Here is a 16,555-nt window from a genome sequence, read left to right on the forward strand (position 1 = left end):
CTGTTCTCAGAAATGTAGAACAAGTGCAAACAAATAGTGCTACAAGTGTAGCACAAGAGGTGCTCTCAGCTGTTCTATAAGGCCCCTACCCACTACTGAGTGGCTGAAGAATCAGATTATTAACTTGCAATATGCCTCGTCACGTTAAGTTTTAGAAAACTCACTTCCGCCAGGATGACATCATCATCCAGGTCCTCTTCATCATGCTGCTGAGGAGCTGGGGTGACCAGCATTGGAACCCCTTCCTCATCAGAGGAGTCAGATATGGTGATGGGTCCATCTCTGAGATTGATCCAGTCTAAAAGTAGGCAGAGAACACTGTTAGGAGGAGGTGGGCATAATCACATTGTCCTTTAATTCAACTTTGGCATGAAAAGGGTCAAGCTTAAAGCCAAGTTTACAGCTAATGGAGTGTTAACTTATCTCCTCAAGCAGCACATGCAACCAAGCATTAAAATGAGCCATTTTTCCATGCTGATCTTTGCCAATAATTCATTTTGGGAATCACCAGAGAAAATCTGACAATTACTATGCTCAAGATTATCAACTTTTTCTTATACTAGACTGGAGGAATCTGTTGATAAAATCTTCTCGACTGCTCATTTCTTAAAAGTGAAATTATGGCCTCCCATCTCACCTCTATTCTTCCAAAGAAATATAAAACACTGCTTTATTCAAACTGATAGGTCTGAAAAAACTTTCATTCAGAAACAGTAAAATTTTCACTTAATATTTAAAATATTAACATTTGCTCACCTTAGACACAAACCTTAAATATCACTTACTCAAACATATTTCAGTGTTTTAGTCAAACACCCATTTATCATCTATGACAGTAAGCACTTTAATCTTCCTGTTTCCTTTTAAATATAACTAGAGTTAAACTAACCATCTATTGATAGATGTAATAATTCTGTTAAAGGTCTCCAAGTACTTTTATTTGTTTGAAGACAAAGCACGTTTGATATGAATTACTGGATAACACAAATTAATAATTCCTCCATTAAAGCTCTAATATTTTTCTCAAGGTTAATGCCTCATGTATTTTTATGTTACCCAACAACCTGAAAAGCAATATAAAACCAATTATCTCATTTCATTCCTGTAACAGGACTGTGGTAATGCCAAGACAGTAGTTTAAAACAGGTACGTCCACGGGATCTAAGGTCAGACTGCCTGGATTCCAGCCTCAGCTCTACCACATACTAGCTATATGATGCCATTATTTACTTCTTTAGGCATCCATTTCCTCAACATTAAAGAAAGGCTAATAACACTGCCTACCTCAAATAGCTGTATTACCTAAAATGCTTGTTTATTATAGTACTTGACACACAGTGAAGTGGTCTGATTTTAAGTCCAATGCTACCTACACAGAAACAACCAACTGAACTGAGGGCCTGCGGAAGTACATTATAGAGGATTTCTCTAAAACCTGCATAATGAATCCAAGTGATTATCACCATCACCTGCTGAAACCCTACTAAAATGATAGTAAACGAACTTTTAAAAAGTATAACCTCTTAATTACACAAAGAAGAGAAAAGGAGATAATAGCCAGCAGGAGATTTAAAAAAAATTCTGGAAAACAGCAGATTTACACATGACAAGAGCTCTAGAAGAGTGGATAAGGCTCAAATCCACAGCCTGCAGCGGGGGCGGCCAATCAGAGGTGGCCTAATTCATGTTGCAGAATCGTAGATTTCCTGAATAACTGTTCTCAATTACTGTATGCCTTTGGTCATTTCCAGTCTTTAAATGGTTATTTTAGGGCTTCCCTGGTGGCGCAGTGGTTGAGAGTCCACCTGCTAATGCAGAGGACATGGGTTCGTGCCCTGGTCTGGGAAGATCCCACATGCCGCGGAGCGGCTGGGCCCGTGAGCCATGGCCACTGAGCCTGCGCGTCCGGAGCCTGTGCTCCGCAATGGGAGAGGCCACAACAGTGAAAGGCCCGCGTACCGCAAAAAAAAAAAAAAAGAAAAAAAAAAAAAAAGAAAAGGTTATTTTAGACAATTCTGTCTAATTTTACGGTTGATTTTGGGGAGAAGATTTGCCAAGCTTCTCACTCAGCCATTCCAGAAGACCCACACTGTGGAGGTCCACTCTGAAGAGCCACTGAGGCAGCGAGTCACTAGACACCACGCCAAGAGAGGAAAGGGGTGTCACTGGAACAGCCATAATGAGTAAGACCCTGGCTGCCTTCTGCCGCTTGGCTCCCTGAATGCTGGCAAACACTCTTGAATTCCACATTCAAGACACTGTAGATTCCTCTCTGGAAGAATTGGCCCAAGAAAAACACACAGACAACAACCGTGGGGCACCCAGCTAAAAAGTTGGTTTTAAACCTATCACCTTACAGTGAAGCCCAAAGATACTCCCCAACATACCACATATAAACACATTAGCTTTTAAAAATATACTTTAAAATTTTAAAGTATAACAGAGCAAAGGCTATGAATTAACACAAAAGGCCCATACCCGAGTGACCATCACAAAGGTTCGTAAATACATTTCTTGCACGTTAGTAGTCTAAACTACTCACATTAGTTCCTGAAAATACATTCTTTTGATTCTGGCTTCCTTGCAAACAACATGTCTGAGATATATCCACGTTGTTGCATGTTACAGTATGTAGTTTTCGTTGCTGTATGTAATTTACTATATGAATATATCATAAGTTACTTATTCTTCTGTTGACAGACATTTGGGTTGGTTCCAGTCTTGCCTGTTTGGATAATGCTGTTATGAACATTCTTGTATATGTATCTTGATAGACTCATTTCAGTTGGGTACATTCTAAGAGAAGCGCTGAGCCACAGGGAAAGCATATGTTCAATTTTAGTGGACAATGCCAACCAATTTTCCAAATGTCTGTGCCAATTTACACTCCCACCAGCAGTGCAGGAACTGGAAACTTGTTTTGTTGCTCAAAATGTCAATTTTGGTAAACACACTGGGTGCAACATTCAATATATGTTTGTTGCTTATTTATTTATTTAAAACATCTTTACTGGAGTATAACTGCTTTACAGTGGTGTGTTAGTTACTGCTTTATAACAAAATGAATCAGCTATACATACACATATGTCCCCATCTCTCCTCCTCCTCCCTCCCATCCTCCCCATCCCACAAAGCACCAAGCTGATCTCCCTGTGCTATGCGGCTGCTTCCCACTAGCTATCTATTTTACATTTGGTAGTATATATTAGTCCATGCCACTCTCTCACTTCGTCCCAGCTTACCCTTCCCGCTCCCCATGTCCTCAAATCCATTCTCTACATCTTCATCTTTATTCCTGTCCTGCGCCTAGGTTCTTCATAACCATTTTTTTTTAAGATTGCATATATATGTGTTAGCATACGGTATTTGTTTTTCTCTTTCTGACTTACTTCACACTGTATGACAGATTTTAGGTCCATCCACCTCACTACAAATAACTCAATTTCATTTCTTTTTATGGCTGAGTAATATTACATTATATATATGTGCCACATTTTCTTTATCTATTCATCTGTCGATGGACACTTAAGTTGCTTCCATGTCCTGGCTATTGTAAATAGAGTTGCAATGAATATTGTGGTACATGACTCTTTTTGAATTATGGTTTTCTCAGGGTATATGCCCAGTAGTGGGATTGCTGGGTCGTACAGTAGTTCTATTTTTAGTTTTTCAAGGAACCTCCATACTGTTCTCCATAGTGGCTGTATCAATTTACATTCCCACCAAGAGTCCAAGAGGGTTCCCTTTTCTCCACACCCTCTCCAGCATTTATTGTTTGTAGATTTTTTGAGGATGGCCATTCTGACTGGTGTGAAGTGACACCTCATTGTAGTTTTGATTTGCATTTCTCTAATGATTAGTGATGTTGAACATTCTTTCATGTGTTTGTTGGCTATCTGTATATCTTCTTTGGAGAAATGTCTATTTAGGTCTTCTGCCTATTTTTGGATTGGGTTGTTTGTTTTTTTGATATTGAGCTGCACAAGCTGCTTGCAAATTCTGGAGATTAATCCTTTGTCAGTTGCCTCATTTGCAAATATTTTCTCCCATTCCAAGGGTTGTCTTTTCATCTTGTTTATGGTTTCCTTTGCTGTGCAAAAGCTGTTAAGTTTCATTAGGTTCCATTTGTTTATTTTTGTTTTTATTTCCATTTCTCTAAGAGGTGGATCAAAAAGAATCTTGCTGTGATTTATGTCATGGAGTGTTCTGCCTATGTTTTCCTCTAAGAGCTTTATAGTATCTGGCCTTACATTTAGATCTTTAATCCATTTTGAGTTTATTTTTGTGTATGGTGTTAGGGAGTGTTCTAATTTCATTCTTTTACATGTAGCTGTCCAGTTTTCCCAGCACCACTTATTGAAGAGGCTGTCTTTGTTCCACTGTATATTCCTGCCTCCTTAATCAAAAATAAGGTGACCATGTGTGTGCGGGTTTATCTCTGGGCTTTCTATCCTGTTCCATTGATCTGTATGTCTGTTTTTGTGCCAGTACCATACTGTCTTGATTACTGCAGCTTTGTAGTATAGTCTGAAGTCAGGGAGCCTGATTCCTCCAGCTCTGTTTTTCTTTCTCAAGATTGCTTTGGCTATTCGGGGTCTTTTGTGTATCCATACAAATTTTAAGATTTTTTTGTTCTAGTTCTGTGAAAAATGCCACTGGTAGTTTGACAGAGATTGCATTGAATCTGTACATTGCTTTGGGTAGTATAGTCATTTTCACAATGTTGATTCTTCCAATCCAAGGACATGCTATTTCTCTCCATCTGTTTGTAGCATCTTTAATTTCTTTCATCGGTGTCTTATAGTTTTCTGCATACAGGTCTTTTGTCTCCTTAGGTAGGTTTATTCCTAGGTATTTTATTATTTTGGTTGCAATGGTAAATGGGAGTGTTTCCTTAATTTCTCTTTCAGATTTTTCATCATTAGTGTACAGGAATTCAAGAGATTTCTGTGCATTAATTTTGTATCCTGCTACTTTACCAAATTCATTGATTAGCTCTAGTAGTTTTCCGGTAGCGTCTTTTGGATTCTCTATGTATAATGTCATGTCATCTGCAAACAGTGACAGCTTTACTTCTTCATTTCCAATTTGTATTCCTTTTATCTCTTTTTCTTCTCTGATTGCTGTGGCTACAACTTCCAAAACTATGTTGAATAACAGTGGTGAGAGTGGGCAACCTTGTTTTGTTCCTGATCTTAGTGGAAATGGTTTCAGTTTTTCACCGTTGAGAACAACGTTGGCTGTGGGATTGTCATATATGGCCTTTATTATGTTGAGGTAAGTTCCCTCTATGCTTACTTTATGGAGGGTTTTTATCGTAAAAGGGTGTTGAATTTTGTTGAAAGCTTTCTCTGCATCTATTGAGATGATCATATGGTTTTTCTCCTTCAATTTGTTAATATGGTGTATCACATTGATTGATTTGTATATATTGAACAATCCTTGCATTCCTGGGATAAACCCCACTTGACCATGGTGTATGATCCTTTTAATGTGCTGTTGGATTCTGTTTCCTAGTATTTTGTTGAGGATTTTTTCACCTACATTCATCAGTGATCTTGGCCTGTAGTTTTCTTTCTTTGTGACATCCTTGTCTGGTTTTGGTATCAGGGTGATGGTGGCCTCATAGAATGAGTTTGGGAGTGTACCTCCCTCTGCTATATTTTGGAAGAGTTTGAGAAGGATAGGTGTTAGCTCTCCTCTAAATGTTTGATAGAATTCGCCTGTGAAACCATCTGGTCCTGGGCTTTTGTTTTTTGGAAGATTTTTAATCACAGTCTCAATTTCAGTGCTTGTGATTAGTCTGTTTATATTTTCTATTTCTTCCTGGTTCAGTCTCAGAAGGTTGTGCTTTTCTAAGAATTTGTCCAGTTCTTCCAGGTTGTCCATTTTATTGGCATATAGCTGCTTGTAGTAATCTCTCATGATCCTTTGTATTTCTGCAGCATCAGTTGTTACTTCTCCTTTTTCATTTCTAATGCTATTGATTTGAGTCTTCTCCCTTTTTTTCTTGATGAGTCTGGCTAATGGTTTATCAAATTTGTTTATCTTCTCAAAGAACCAGCTTTTAGTTTTATTGATCTTTGCTACTGTTTCCTTCATTTCTTTTGCATTTATTTCTGATCTGATCTTTATGATTTCTTTCCTTCTGCTAACTTTGGGGTTTTTTGTTCTTCTTTCTCTAATTGCTTTAGGTGTAAGGTTAGGTTGTTTATTTGAGATGTTTCTTGTTTCCTGAGGTAGGACTGTATTGCTATAAGCTTCCCTCTTAGAACTGTTTTTGCTGCATCCCGTAGGTTTTGGGTCGCCGTGTTTTCATTGTCATTTGTTTCTAGCTATTTTTTGATTTCCTCTTTGATTTCTTCAGTGATCTCTTGGTTATTAAGTAGTGTATTGTTTAGCCTCCATGTATTTGTATTTTTTGCAGATTTTTTCCTGTAATTGATATCTAGTCTCATAGCATTGTGATCGGAAAAGATACTTGATACGAAATCAATTTTCTTAAATTTACCAAGGCTTGATTTGTGACCCAAGATATGATCTATCCTGGAGAATGTTCCATGAGCACTTGAGAAGAAAGTGTATTCTGTTGTTTTTGGATGGAATGTCCTATAAATACCAATTAAGTCCATCTTGTTTAATGTGTGATTTAAAGCTTGTGTTTCCTTATTTACTTTCATTTTGGGTGATCTGACCACTGGTGAAAGTGGGGTGTTAAAGTCCCCTACTATGATTGTGTTACTGTCGATTTCCCCTTTTATGGCTGTTAGCATTTGCCTTATGTACTGAGGTGCTCCTATGCTGGGTGCATAAATATTTACAATTGTTATATCTTCCTTCTTGGATTGATCCCTTGAACATTATGTAGTGTCCTTCTTTGTCTCTTGTAATAGTCTTTAGTTTAAAGTCTATTTTGTCTGATATGAGAACTGTTACTCCAGCTTTCTTTTGATTTCCATTTCCATCCCCTCACTTTCAGTCTGTATGTGTCCCTAGGTCTGAAGTGGGTCTCTTGTAGACAGCATATATATGGGTCTTGTTTTTGTATCCATTCAGCCAGTCTATGTCTTTTGGTTGGAGCATTTAATCCATTTACATTTAAGGTAATTATCGATATGTATGTTCTTATTACCATTTCCTTGATTGTTCTGGGCTTGTTACTGTAGGTCTTTTCTTTCTCTTGTGTTTCCTTCCTAGAGAAGTTCCTTTAGCATTTATTGTATAGCTGGTTTGGTGGTGCTGAATTCTCTTAGCTTTTGCTTGTCTGTGAAGGTTTTAATTTCTCCATCAAATCTGAATGAGATCCTTGGTGAGTAATCTTGGTTGTAGGTTTTTCCCTTTCATCACTTTAAATATGTCCTGCCACTCCCTTATGGTTTGCAGAGTTTCTGCTGAAAGATCAGCTGTTAACCTTATGGAGACTCCCTTGTATGTTATTCGTTGTTTTTCCCTTGCTGCTTTTAATACTTTGTATTTAATTTTTGATAGTTTGATTAATTTGTGTCTTGGCCTTGTTTCTCCTTGGATTTATCCTGTACGGGACTCTCTGTGCTTCCTCGATGTGATTAACTCTTTCCTTTCCCATATTAGGGAAGTTTTCAACTATAATCTCTACAAATATTTTCTCAGTCCCTTTCTTTTTCTCTTCTTCTTCTGGGACCCCTGTAATTCAAATGCTGGTGTGTTTAATGTTGTCCCAGAGGTCTCTGAGACTGTCCTCAATTTTTTTCATTCTTTTTTCTTTATTCTGCTCTGCAGTAGTTATTTCCACTATTTTATCCTCCAGGTCACTTACCTGTTCTTCTGCCTCAGTTATTTTGCTACTGATTCCTTCTAGAGAATTTTTAATTTCACTTATTGTGTTGTTCATCATTGTTTGTTTGCTCTTTAGTTCTTCTAGGTTCTTGTTAAATGTTTCTTGTATTTTCTCCATTCTATTTCCAAGATTTTGGATCATCTTTACTCTCATTACTCTGAATTCTTTTTCAGGTAGACTATTTCCTCTTCATTTGTTTGGTCTAGTGGGTTTTTACCTTGCTCCTTCATCTGCTGTGTGTTTCTCTCTCATCTCATTTTGCTTAACTTACTGTGTTTGGGGTCTCCTTTTCGCAGGCTGCAGGTTTGTAGTTCCCATCGTTTTTGGTGTCTGCCCCCAGTGGCTAAGGTTGGTTCAGTGGGTTGTGTAGGCATCCTAGTGGAGGGGACTGGTGCCTGTGTTCTGGAGGAAGAGGCTAGATCTTGTCTTTCTGATGGGCAGGACCGCATCCGATGGTGTGTTTTGGGGCGTCTGTGACCTTATTATGATTTTAGGCAGCCTCTCTGTTAATGGGTGGGGTTGTGTTACTGTCTTGCTAGTTGTTTGGCATAGGGTGTCCAGCACTGTAGCCTGCTGGTCGTTGAGTGGAGCTGGGTCTTGGCATTGAGATGGAGATCTCTGGAAGAGCTTTTGCTGTTTAATATTACATGGAGCCAGGAGGTCTCTGGTGGACCAATGTCCTGAACTTGGCTCTCCCACCTCAGAGACACAGGCCTGACACCCAGCCAGAGCACCAAGACCCTGTGGGCCACATGGCTCAGAAGAAAAGGGAGAAAAAAAGAAAGAAACAAAGAAATTAATAAAATAAAATTGTTATTAAAATAAATAAATAATATTAAAAATAAAAAAATTTTTAAGTAATTAAAAAAAAAACGGACAGACAGAACCCTAGGACAAATGGTAAAAGCAAAGCTATACAGACAAAATCACACAAAGAAGCATACACATACACACTCACAAAAAGAGAAAAAGGAATAAAATATATATATCGTTGCTGCCAAAGTCCACTGTCTCAATTTTGGAATGAGGTTGTCTATTCAGGCATTCCACAGATGCAGGGTACATCAAGTTGAGTGTGGCGATATAATCCACTGCTCCTGAGGCTGCTGGGAGAGATTTCCCTTTCTCTTCTTTGTTTGCACAGCTCCTGGGGTTCAGCTTTGGATTTGGGCCCACCTCTGCGTGTAGGTCAGCTGAGGGCATCTGTTCCTTCGCTCAGACAGGACGGGGTTAAAGTAGCAGCTGATTAGGGGGCTCTGGCTCACTCAGGCCAGGGGGAGGGAGGGGTACAGAATGCGGGGCGAGCCTGTGGTGGCAGAGGCTGGTGTGACGTAGCAACAGCCTGAGGTGCGCCGTGTGTTCTCCCGGGGAAGCTGTCCCTGGATCATGGGACCCTGGCAGTGGCGAGCTGCACAGGCTCCCGGGAGGGGAGGTGTGGACAGTGACCTGTGCTTGTACACAGGCTTCTTGGTGTCTGTAGCGGCTGGCTTAGCGTCTCATGCCCGTCTCTGGGGTCTGTACTGATAGCCACGGCTTGCACCTGTCTCTGGAGCTCGTTTAGGTGGTGATCTGCATCCCCCTCCTTGCGCACCCTGAAACAATGGTCTCTCGCCTCTTAGGCAGGTCCAGACTTTTTCCCGGACTCCCTCCCGGCTAGCTGTAGCACACTAGCCCCCTTCAGGCTGTGTTCATGCAGCCAACCCCAGTCCTCTCCCTGGGATCTGACCTCCGAAGCCCGAGCCTCAGCTCCCAGCCCCCGCCCGCTGCAGCGGGTGAGCAGACAAGCCTCTCAGGCTGGTGAGTGCTGGTCGGCACCAATCCTCTGTGCGGGAATCTCTCCACTTTGCCCTCTGCACCCCTGTTGCAGTGCTCTCCTCTGTGGCTCTGAAGCTTCCACCCCCCGCCCTCCCACACACACCCCGTCTCTGCCAGTGAAGGGGCTTCCTAGTGTGTGGAAACTTTTCCTCCTTCACAGCTCCCTCCCAGTGGTGCAGGTCACGTCCCTATCCTTTTGTCTGTTTTTTCTTTTGTCCTACCCATGTACGTGGGGAGTTTCTTGCCTTTTGGGAAGTCTGAGGTCTTCTGCCAGCATTCAGTAGGTGTTCTGTAGGAGTTGTTCCACATGTAGATGTAGTTTTGATGTATTTGTGGGGAGGAAGATGATCTCCACGTCTCACTCCTCTGCCATCTTGAAGGTCTCTCTGTACTCACAATCTGGGTGTATGACTGTTGTCTCCTTTTCTTCACATTCCAGGGCTCTTTGCTCAAAGAAGGTGACCAGGTTCAGCTTAGAGACAGCAACACCTGGTGCGTGGCCTGGAGGGCAGACAGGGTTTCAGCCGCCCGGGTCTGTCCCGAGTACAGTGGCAGTCCCATATATGTTTATTATGTCCAGTTTGTTGATCATGTTCTTCCAGTGTTCCATATTTATACAAATGTTTCTGTGTGCTTGATCTCTCTCAGTTATTGAAAGAAACATGTTAAAAATCTCCCATTTTGATTGTAGATTTGTCCAACTCTCCTTTTAGTTCTGTCAATGTTTTCTTTGTATATTTTGATACCATATTACTACTCTATAGAGATTAGAATTGTTCTATGTTCCCAGACTCTTTATCTGTGTTAACACTTCTGGCTGGATTGTCTACTTTATATAATAACATATAGACTTAACAGCTCTGTCTTGAGGGCTACTGTTTGCATAATATATCTTTTGTTTTATTCTTGTACTTTTAACCTTTCTTTATCTTTATTTTTAAGGCTATCTTCACTGAATATAAAATTTTAGGTGAATACTATTCAGCAATTAAAAGGGATTGAATTACTGATACATGCAACAACATGGATGAATCAAAAAAATTATGCTGTGCAGAAGAATTCAGGACAAAAAGTAAACACTGTATGATTCTATTTATATGAACCTGTATAGTGACAAAAAGCAAATCAGTGGTTTCCTTAGTTCAGGAGTGGGGTGAGGACTACCTGCAAAGGGGCATATAGGAATCTTTCTGGATATGTTCTACATCATGATGAGGTGGTGGTTATATGGGTATATTCATTTTTCAAAACTCACTGAACTATACACTTAAAATGTGTATAGTTCCTCATGACAAAATTCTTCACAACGGGTGCAAAATACACAAAACGTGTCCAACAGAAAAATATACCTCTAAAGCCAATAATTTCCCAGAATAAATTAGTTGTTCTTAAAGAGACTTTGTTGAAGTATATTTAAGACTCAGTTAAAAAAACAATCACAACATTTATTTGATATACACGTTCAGAAAATTTGGAAATGATCATACATACAAATTACAACTAGGATTTAAAACTTCTTAAATCACAATAAATTATGGCTATAATCACTACCAAGTTAGAATACACATTAATAAAATCCTAAAAAATTCAGTATTTCTTTTGTTTTCATAATTTGCATAGCTTAAACAAACTTGTTTTTCTCAATTTATTTGCATAAAAAATTTGCTCAATTTTAAATTATCTGAAAGCCCTATATATATAATTTACCTTCTGCTGAAAAAAAAAAAGTCTTCATAAGCACAAAATATTATCAACGGGAAAACACACAAAAAATGGTAAAACTCTTTCCATGGAATTTATACTTATGATCTTTTCCTACTCATCAGCATAACGTTTTTCCTTTTAGTCTAGATGTAACTGTGAATTACGATCTGATAGGAAATTTCATATGCATTTAGGAATCTTAGAGAAATGTAGGCTCCCCTCCCTTTATGAATGAATGAATTTCCCCTAATTTTAAACTGTAAAGTCAAAGAATACACGTCCTAAAATTCCTTGTAAGGCTAAACCAGAATCTTCTGGCAAAAACTAAATTAAGTATTGTCTGAGGGACCAGAAGTGCTTTAGCAGCAGATTCAGTACTTTCAGAATGCACAGGCCTGGAGGTGCACTCCTCTGCAGTCACTGTTCCTTCAAAAACTGAGAACTACCACAGTTCCTATACTCCTACCTCTTAAGATCTAATCTACTTGTGATAGAAGGTTCTTAAACTTCATTCATGCCAGCAAGAATCACCATTTAACACAAAATTCTAGTCTGATGAGTCCATTTAAACCTGATGTCCTGAGATATAAAAATGAAACGTCTCTGGGTTTTACATGGTGCAGAACAGATTCATTTCGAAGACGATATAACTGTAACACTAAGGGAAAAAGCAATGATGAAAGAGAGAAAGTGAGAGTACTTACCTCGTCCCCGGTGGCAGTGGAAGTTGTTCAAGTGAATTACCTCTTCATTGTTGTTTCCCTCTGCCATTTTCCAATGCAGACATACAGCTATGTGCTTGCTAATATCTGAACATGGTGACTACCTGTTCCAAAGAGTCTGAAAAAAAAAAAAAAAGTACATTAAGAATGAGGGAATATCAAAACTCTTCCCACATACCTGGTCAAGGTAGCATTCTAAGCTTATCGTGAAAACACCACTAAAAAGAAAAATAGGGGCTTCCCTGGTGGCACAGTGGTTAAAGAATCTGCCTGCCAATGCAGGGGACACAGTTTCAAGTCCTGGTCTGGGAAGATCCCACATGCCGTGGAGCAACTAAGCCCGTGCGCCACAACAACTGAGCCTACACTCTAGGGCCCGCGTGCCACAACTACTGAAGCCCGCGTGCCTAGAGGCCGTGCTCCACAACAAGAGAAGCCACTGCGATGAGAAGCCCATGTCCCACAACAAAGAGTAGCCCCCTGCTTGCCACAACTAGAGAAACCCCATGCGCAGCAATGAAGATCCAACGCAGCCAATAAATAAGTAAATAAAATAAATTTAAAAAAAAAAAAGAAAAAGAAAAATAAGGGGACATCCCTGGTGGCACACTGGTTAAGACTCCGCACTCCCAATGCAGGGGGCCCAGGTTCGATCCCTGGCCAGGGAACGAGATCCCACAAGCATGCTGTGACTCAGTTTGTGTGCCACAACTAAGGAGCCCATGTGCCGCAACTAAAGAGCAGGCAAGCGGCAACTAAGGAGCCGGCGAGCGGCAACTAAGGAGCCCACCTGCTGCAACCAAGACCCAGCACAACAACAACAAAATAATAATAAATAAATAAATGAAAAATGAATAACTAAAAAGCTAACAGAACGGGACTTCCCTGGTGGCGCAGTAGTTATTAAGAATCCGCCTGCCAATGCAGGGGACATGGGTTCGAGCCCTGGTCTGGGAGGATCCCACATGCCGTGGAGCAACTAAGCCCGTGCACCACAACTACTGAGCCTGTGTTCTAGAGCCTGCGAGCCACAGCTACTGAGCCCGCGTGCTGCAACCACCGAAACCCACGCACCTAGAGCCTGTGCTTCTCAACAAGAGAAGCCACCACAATGAGAAGCACGCGCACTGCAACAAAGAGTAGCCCCTGCTCGCTACAACTAGAGAAAGCCCATGCACAGCAATGAAGACCCCATGCAGTCAAAAAAATAAAATAAAAATGTATTATCTATAGCAACTTATATAAAATAAATAAATGAATAAATAATAAAAAAAGCTAACAGAAGAGGAAAAATAGAAATTAAAAAAAACATTACTGGGGCTTTCCCTGGTGGTGCAGTGGTTGAGAGTCCGCCTGCCGATGCAGGGGACACGTGTTCATGCCCCGGTCTGGGAAGATCCCACATGCCACAGAGCGGCTGGGCCCGTGAACCATCGCCGCTGAGCCTGCGCCTCCGGAGCCTGTGCTCCGCAACAGGAGAGGCCACAGCAGTAAGAGGCCCGCGTACCGCAAAAAAACCCCCAAACAAACCATTACTGCAAAAGAACATACAAAAGAACATACAAAAGATCAGCAAAGGATCAAAGAACAGATGGAACGTATATTTTAAAAAAGTAAAATTAAACCGGAAAAGTTAAAATAAAATAAACAAAAAAAGGAACTAAAAAACATTTTTCAAAAAGTAAATTAAAAACTCAATTACCGCAACCTATGGAATGGGTGAAAATATCTGCAAATCATAACCCCTAATAAGGTGCTAAAATCCAGAATATATAAAGAACTCACAGAGATCAATGGCAAAAAACCCAAAATAATCCAATTTTTAAAAATGGGCAAAGGACCTAAATAGACATTTTCCCAAATAAGATATTCAAATGGCCAACAGGTATGTTAAAAGGTGCTCAACAGCACTAAACATCAGGGAAATGCAAATCAAAATCACCTCTGCCTGTCAGAATGGGTATCATTCATTCAAAAACTCATTGTTATGAACGATAACAATGCTAGCAGGATATGGAAAAAGGGGAACCTTTGTACACTGTTGGTGGGATTATAAGTTGGAACAGCCACTAAGGAAAACAGTATGGAGGTTCCTCAAAAATTTTAAAATAGAACTACCGCATGATCCAGCAATTCCACTTCTGGGTATATATCTGAAGGAAACGACATATCTCGATACTTTGAAGATATCTGCACTGCCATGTTCACTACAGCACTATTTATAATAGCCAAGACATGGAAGCAACCTAAGTGTCCACTGACAGATGAATGGGTAAAGAAAATGGAATACTATTCAACTACAAAAAAGAAGAAAACCCTGACATCTGAGACAACATGGATGGACCCTGAGAGCATTATACTAGGTGAAATAAGTCAGATAGAGAAAAACAAATTCTGTATGATCTCACTTACATGTGGAATCTAAAAACAAACAAGCAAACAAAAAAAACAAAACTATAAAAAAAGACTCACAGAAAAAGAGATCAGATTTGTGTTTACAAGAGGTGGGAGAATTGGATGAAGGTGGTCAAAAGGTAAAACTTCCAGGTATAAGATAAACAAGTATTGGGGATGTAATGTACAGCATGGGGACTAAGGTTAACACTGTTGTCTGGTGCATCTGAAAGTTGCTAAGAAGGTAAACCCTAAAAGTTCTCATCATAGGGAGAAAAAACTTTTTTCTTTTGGTATCTATATGGATGGATGTTAACTAAACTTATCGTGGTAATCATTTCAGTGTACGTAAGTCAAGTCATTATGCTGTACAACTTTAAAAAATTCAACTGTATCAGAAATTATATTACATAAACAGACTACTACAATTAAAAAACAGATTATCAGAATGGATAAATGAAACCCAACTAAGCATGTTTTACAAGATAAACAGTGTAAGTACAAGAAAACTGAAATATTTAAAGTAAAAGGATAGAAAGCAAACATCAAACGTTAACAACTCATCTAATAAGTCCTTAATTTCAGATACTGTAGTTCTTAATTATAAAATGTCCATCTGAGGAAATGCAGATGGCCAACAGGCACATGAAAAGATGTTCAACATCGCAAATCATCAGGGAAATACAAATCAAAACCACAAAGAGATATCAACACACATCTGTCAGAATGGCCATCATTAAAAAGAACACAAATAACAAATATTGGAGAGGATGGGGAGAAAAGGGAACCCTCGTACACTGTTGGTGGGAATATAAACTGGAGCAACCACTATGGAAAACAACATGGAGGTTTCTCAAAAAACTAAAAATAGAACTACCATATGACCTAGGAATTCCACTCTTGGGTATTTATCTGAAAAAAACAAAAACACTAATTCGAAAAGATACCTGCACCCCAATGTTCATCGCAGCATTATTTACAATTGCCAAGATATTGAAGCAACTTAAGTGTCCATCAAAAGATGAATGGATAAAAAAGATGTGGTATATTTATGCAGTGAAATACTGCTCAGCCATAAAAAAAAAGAACAAAGTTTTGCCATTTGCAGCAACACGAATGGACTTGGAGGGCATTATGCTAAGTGAAATAAGACAGAGAAAGACAAATACTGTAAAGTATTACTTATATGTGGAATCTAAAAAATACATCAAACTATTGAATGTAACAAAAAAGTAGGAGACTCACACATAGAGAGAACAAAGCAGTGGTTACCAGTGGAGAGAGGAAAGGGGGAAGGGGCAATAATATAGGGGTAGGGGGAAATAAAGGTACAAAATATTAGGTATAAAATAAGCTACAAGGATATACTGATTGTACAACACGGGGAATATAGTCAACATTTTATAATAACTATAAATAGAATATAACCGTTTAAAATTGTAAATCACTGTATTTGTACACCTATAATTTATATAATATTGTACAGCAACTATATGTCAATAAAAAGTCCATCTGATTTTTAAAAATAAATTCTAGTTCTCTGTTGAAATTCTCTTTTTAACTACTTTATCCCCCTGCTCTTTACAAAACCCATAAAAAACTGCATGAGTGCACTAGTATCTGACAAAATGGATATTACAAGTATTATTACAAACAAGTAGGGAGATTTCATCCAGATAAGGTCAACTCACAGAAGATATAACAACGTTAAACCTGTATGAACTTAATAACACAGTTTCAAAATATATATGGCTTAAATTGACAGACCTTAAAGAAATAAGACAAATCCACACCTACAGCTGGACAGAAGACTTGAACAGCACTATCAAACAGCTGACTTTACTGACATTTATAGATCACTCCACCTAACTACTGCAGAATACACATTCTTTTCAGAAGCACCAGGAACATTTACAGAACAGACTACATGCTGAGCCATAAAGCTAGCCTCAACAAATGTGCTGGGTTTGAAATCATACAGCATGTGTTGTATGACAACAGTCAGTAAAAGAAAAATTGGAAATTACTACGTATTAGAAATTAAGTAACCTAAACAACCCATGGGTTAAAAAAATTACATTGAAAATTAGAAACTATTTTGACT

The 16,555-nt window shown here is 39.2% G+C and overlaps 1 protein-coding gene across 14 annotated transcripts in view; it reads right to left on the reverse strand.

Annotated features, from left to right (window-relative positions):
- The window catches only part of RNF216 (ring finger protein 216), a 172,450-nt gene that overhangs the window by 140,412 nt on the left and 15,483 nt on the right, over nt 1–16,555 (reverse strand). For all 14 annotated transcript variants that reach the window (XR_010934747.1, XR_010934749.1, XR_010934748.1 and 11 more), the window contains exons 2-3: nt 12,040–12,175; nt 165–298 (exon numbers count right to left, since the gene is read on the reverse strand). Coding sequence is in view for 10 of the 14 variants with exons in the window: in XM_067705430.1 (XP_067561531.1) it covers nt 165–298; nt 12,040–12,106 (201 nt within the window). In the remaining 4 variants the exon portion in view is untranslated. The remainder of the gene's footprint in view (nt 1–164; nt 299–12,039; nt 12,176–16,555) is intronic.

The sequence above is a fragment of the Pseudorca crassidens genome, chromosome 15 (genome assembly GCF_039906515.1).
Source record: "Pseudorca crassidens isolate mPseCra1 chromosome 15, mPseCra1.hap1, whole genome shotgun sequence".
Taxonomy (NCBI): domain Eukaryota; kingdom Metazoa; phylum Chordata; class Mammalia; order Artiodactyla; family Delphinidae; genus Pseudorca; species Pseudorca crassidens.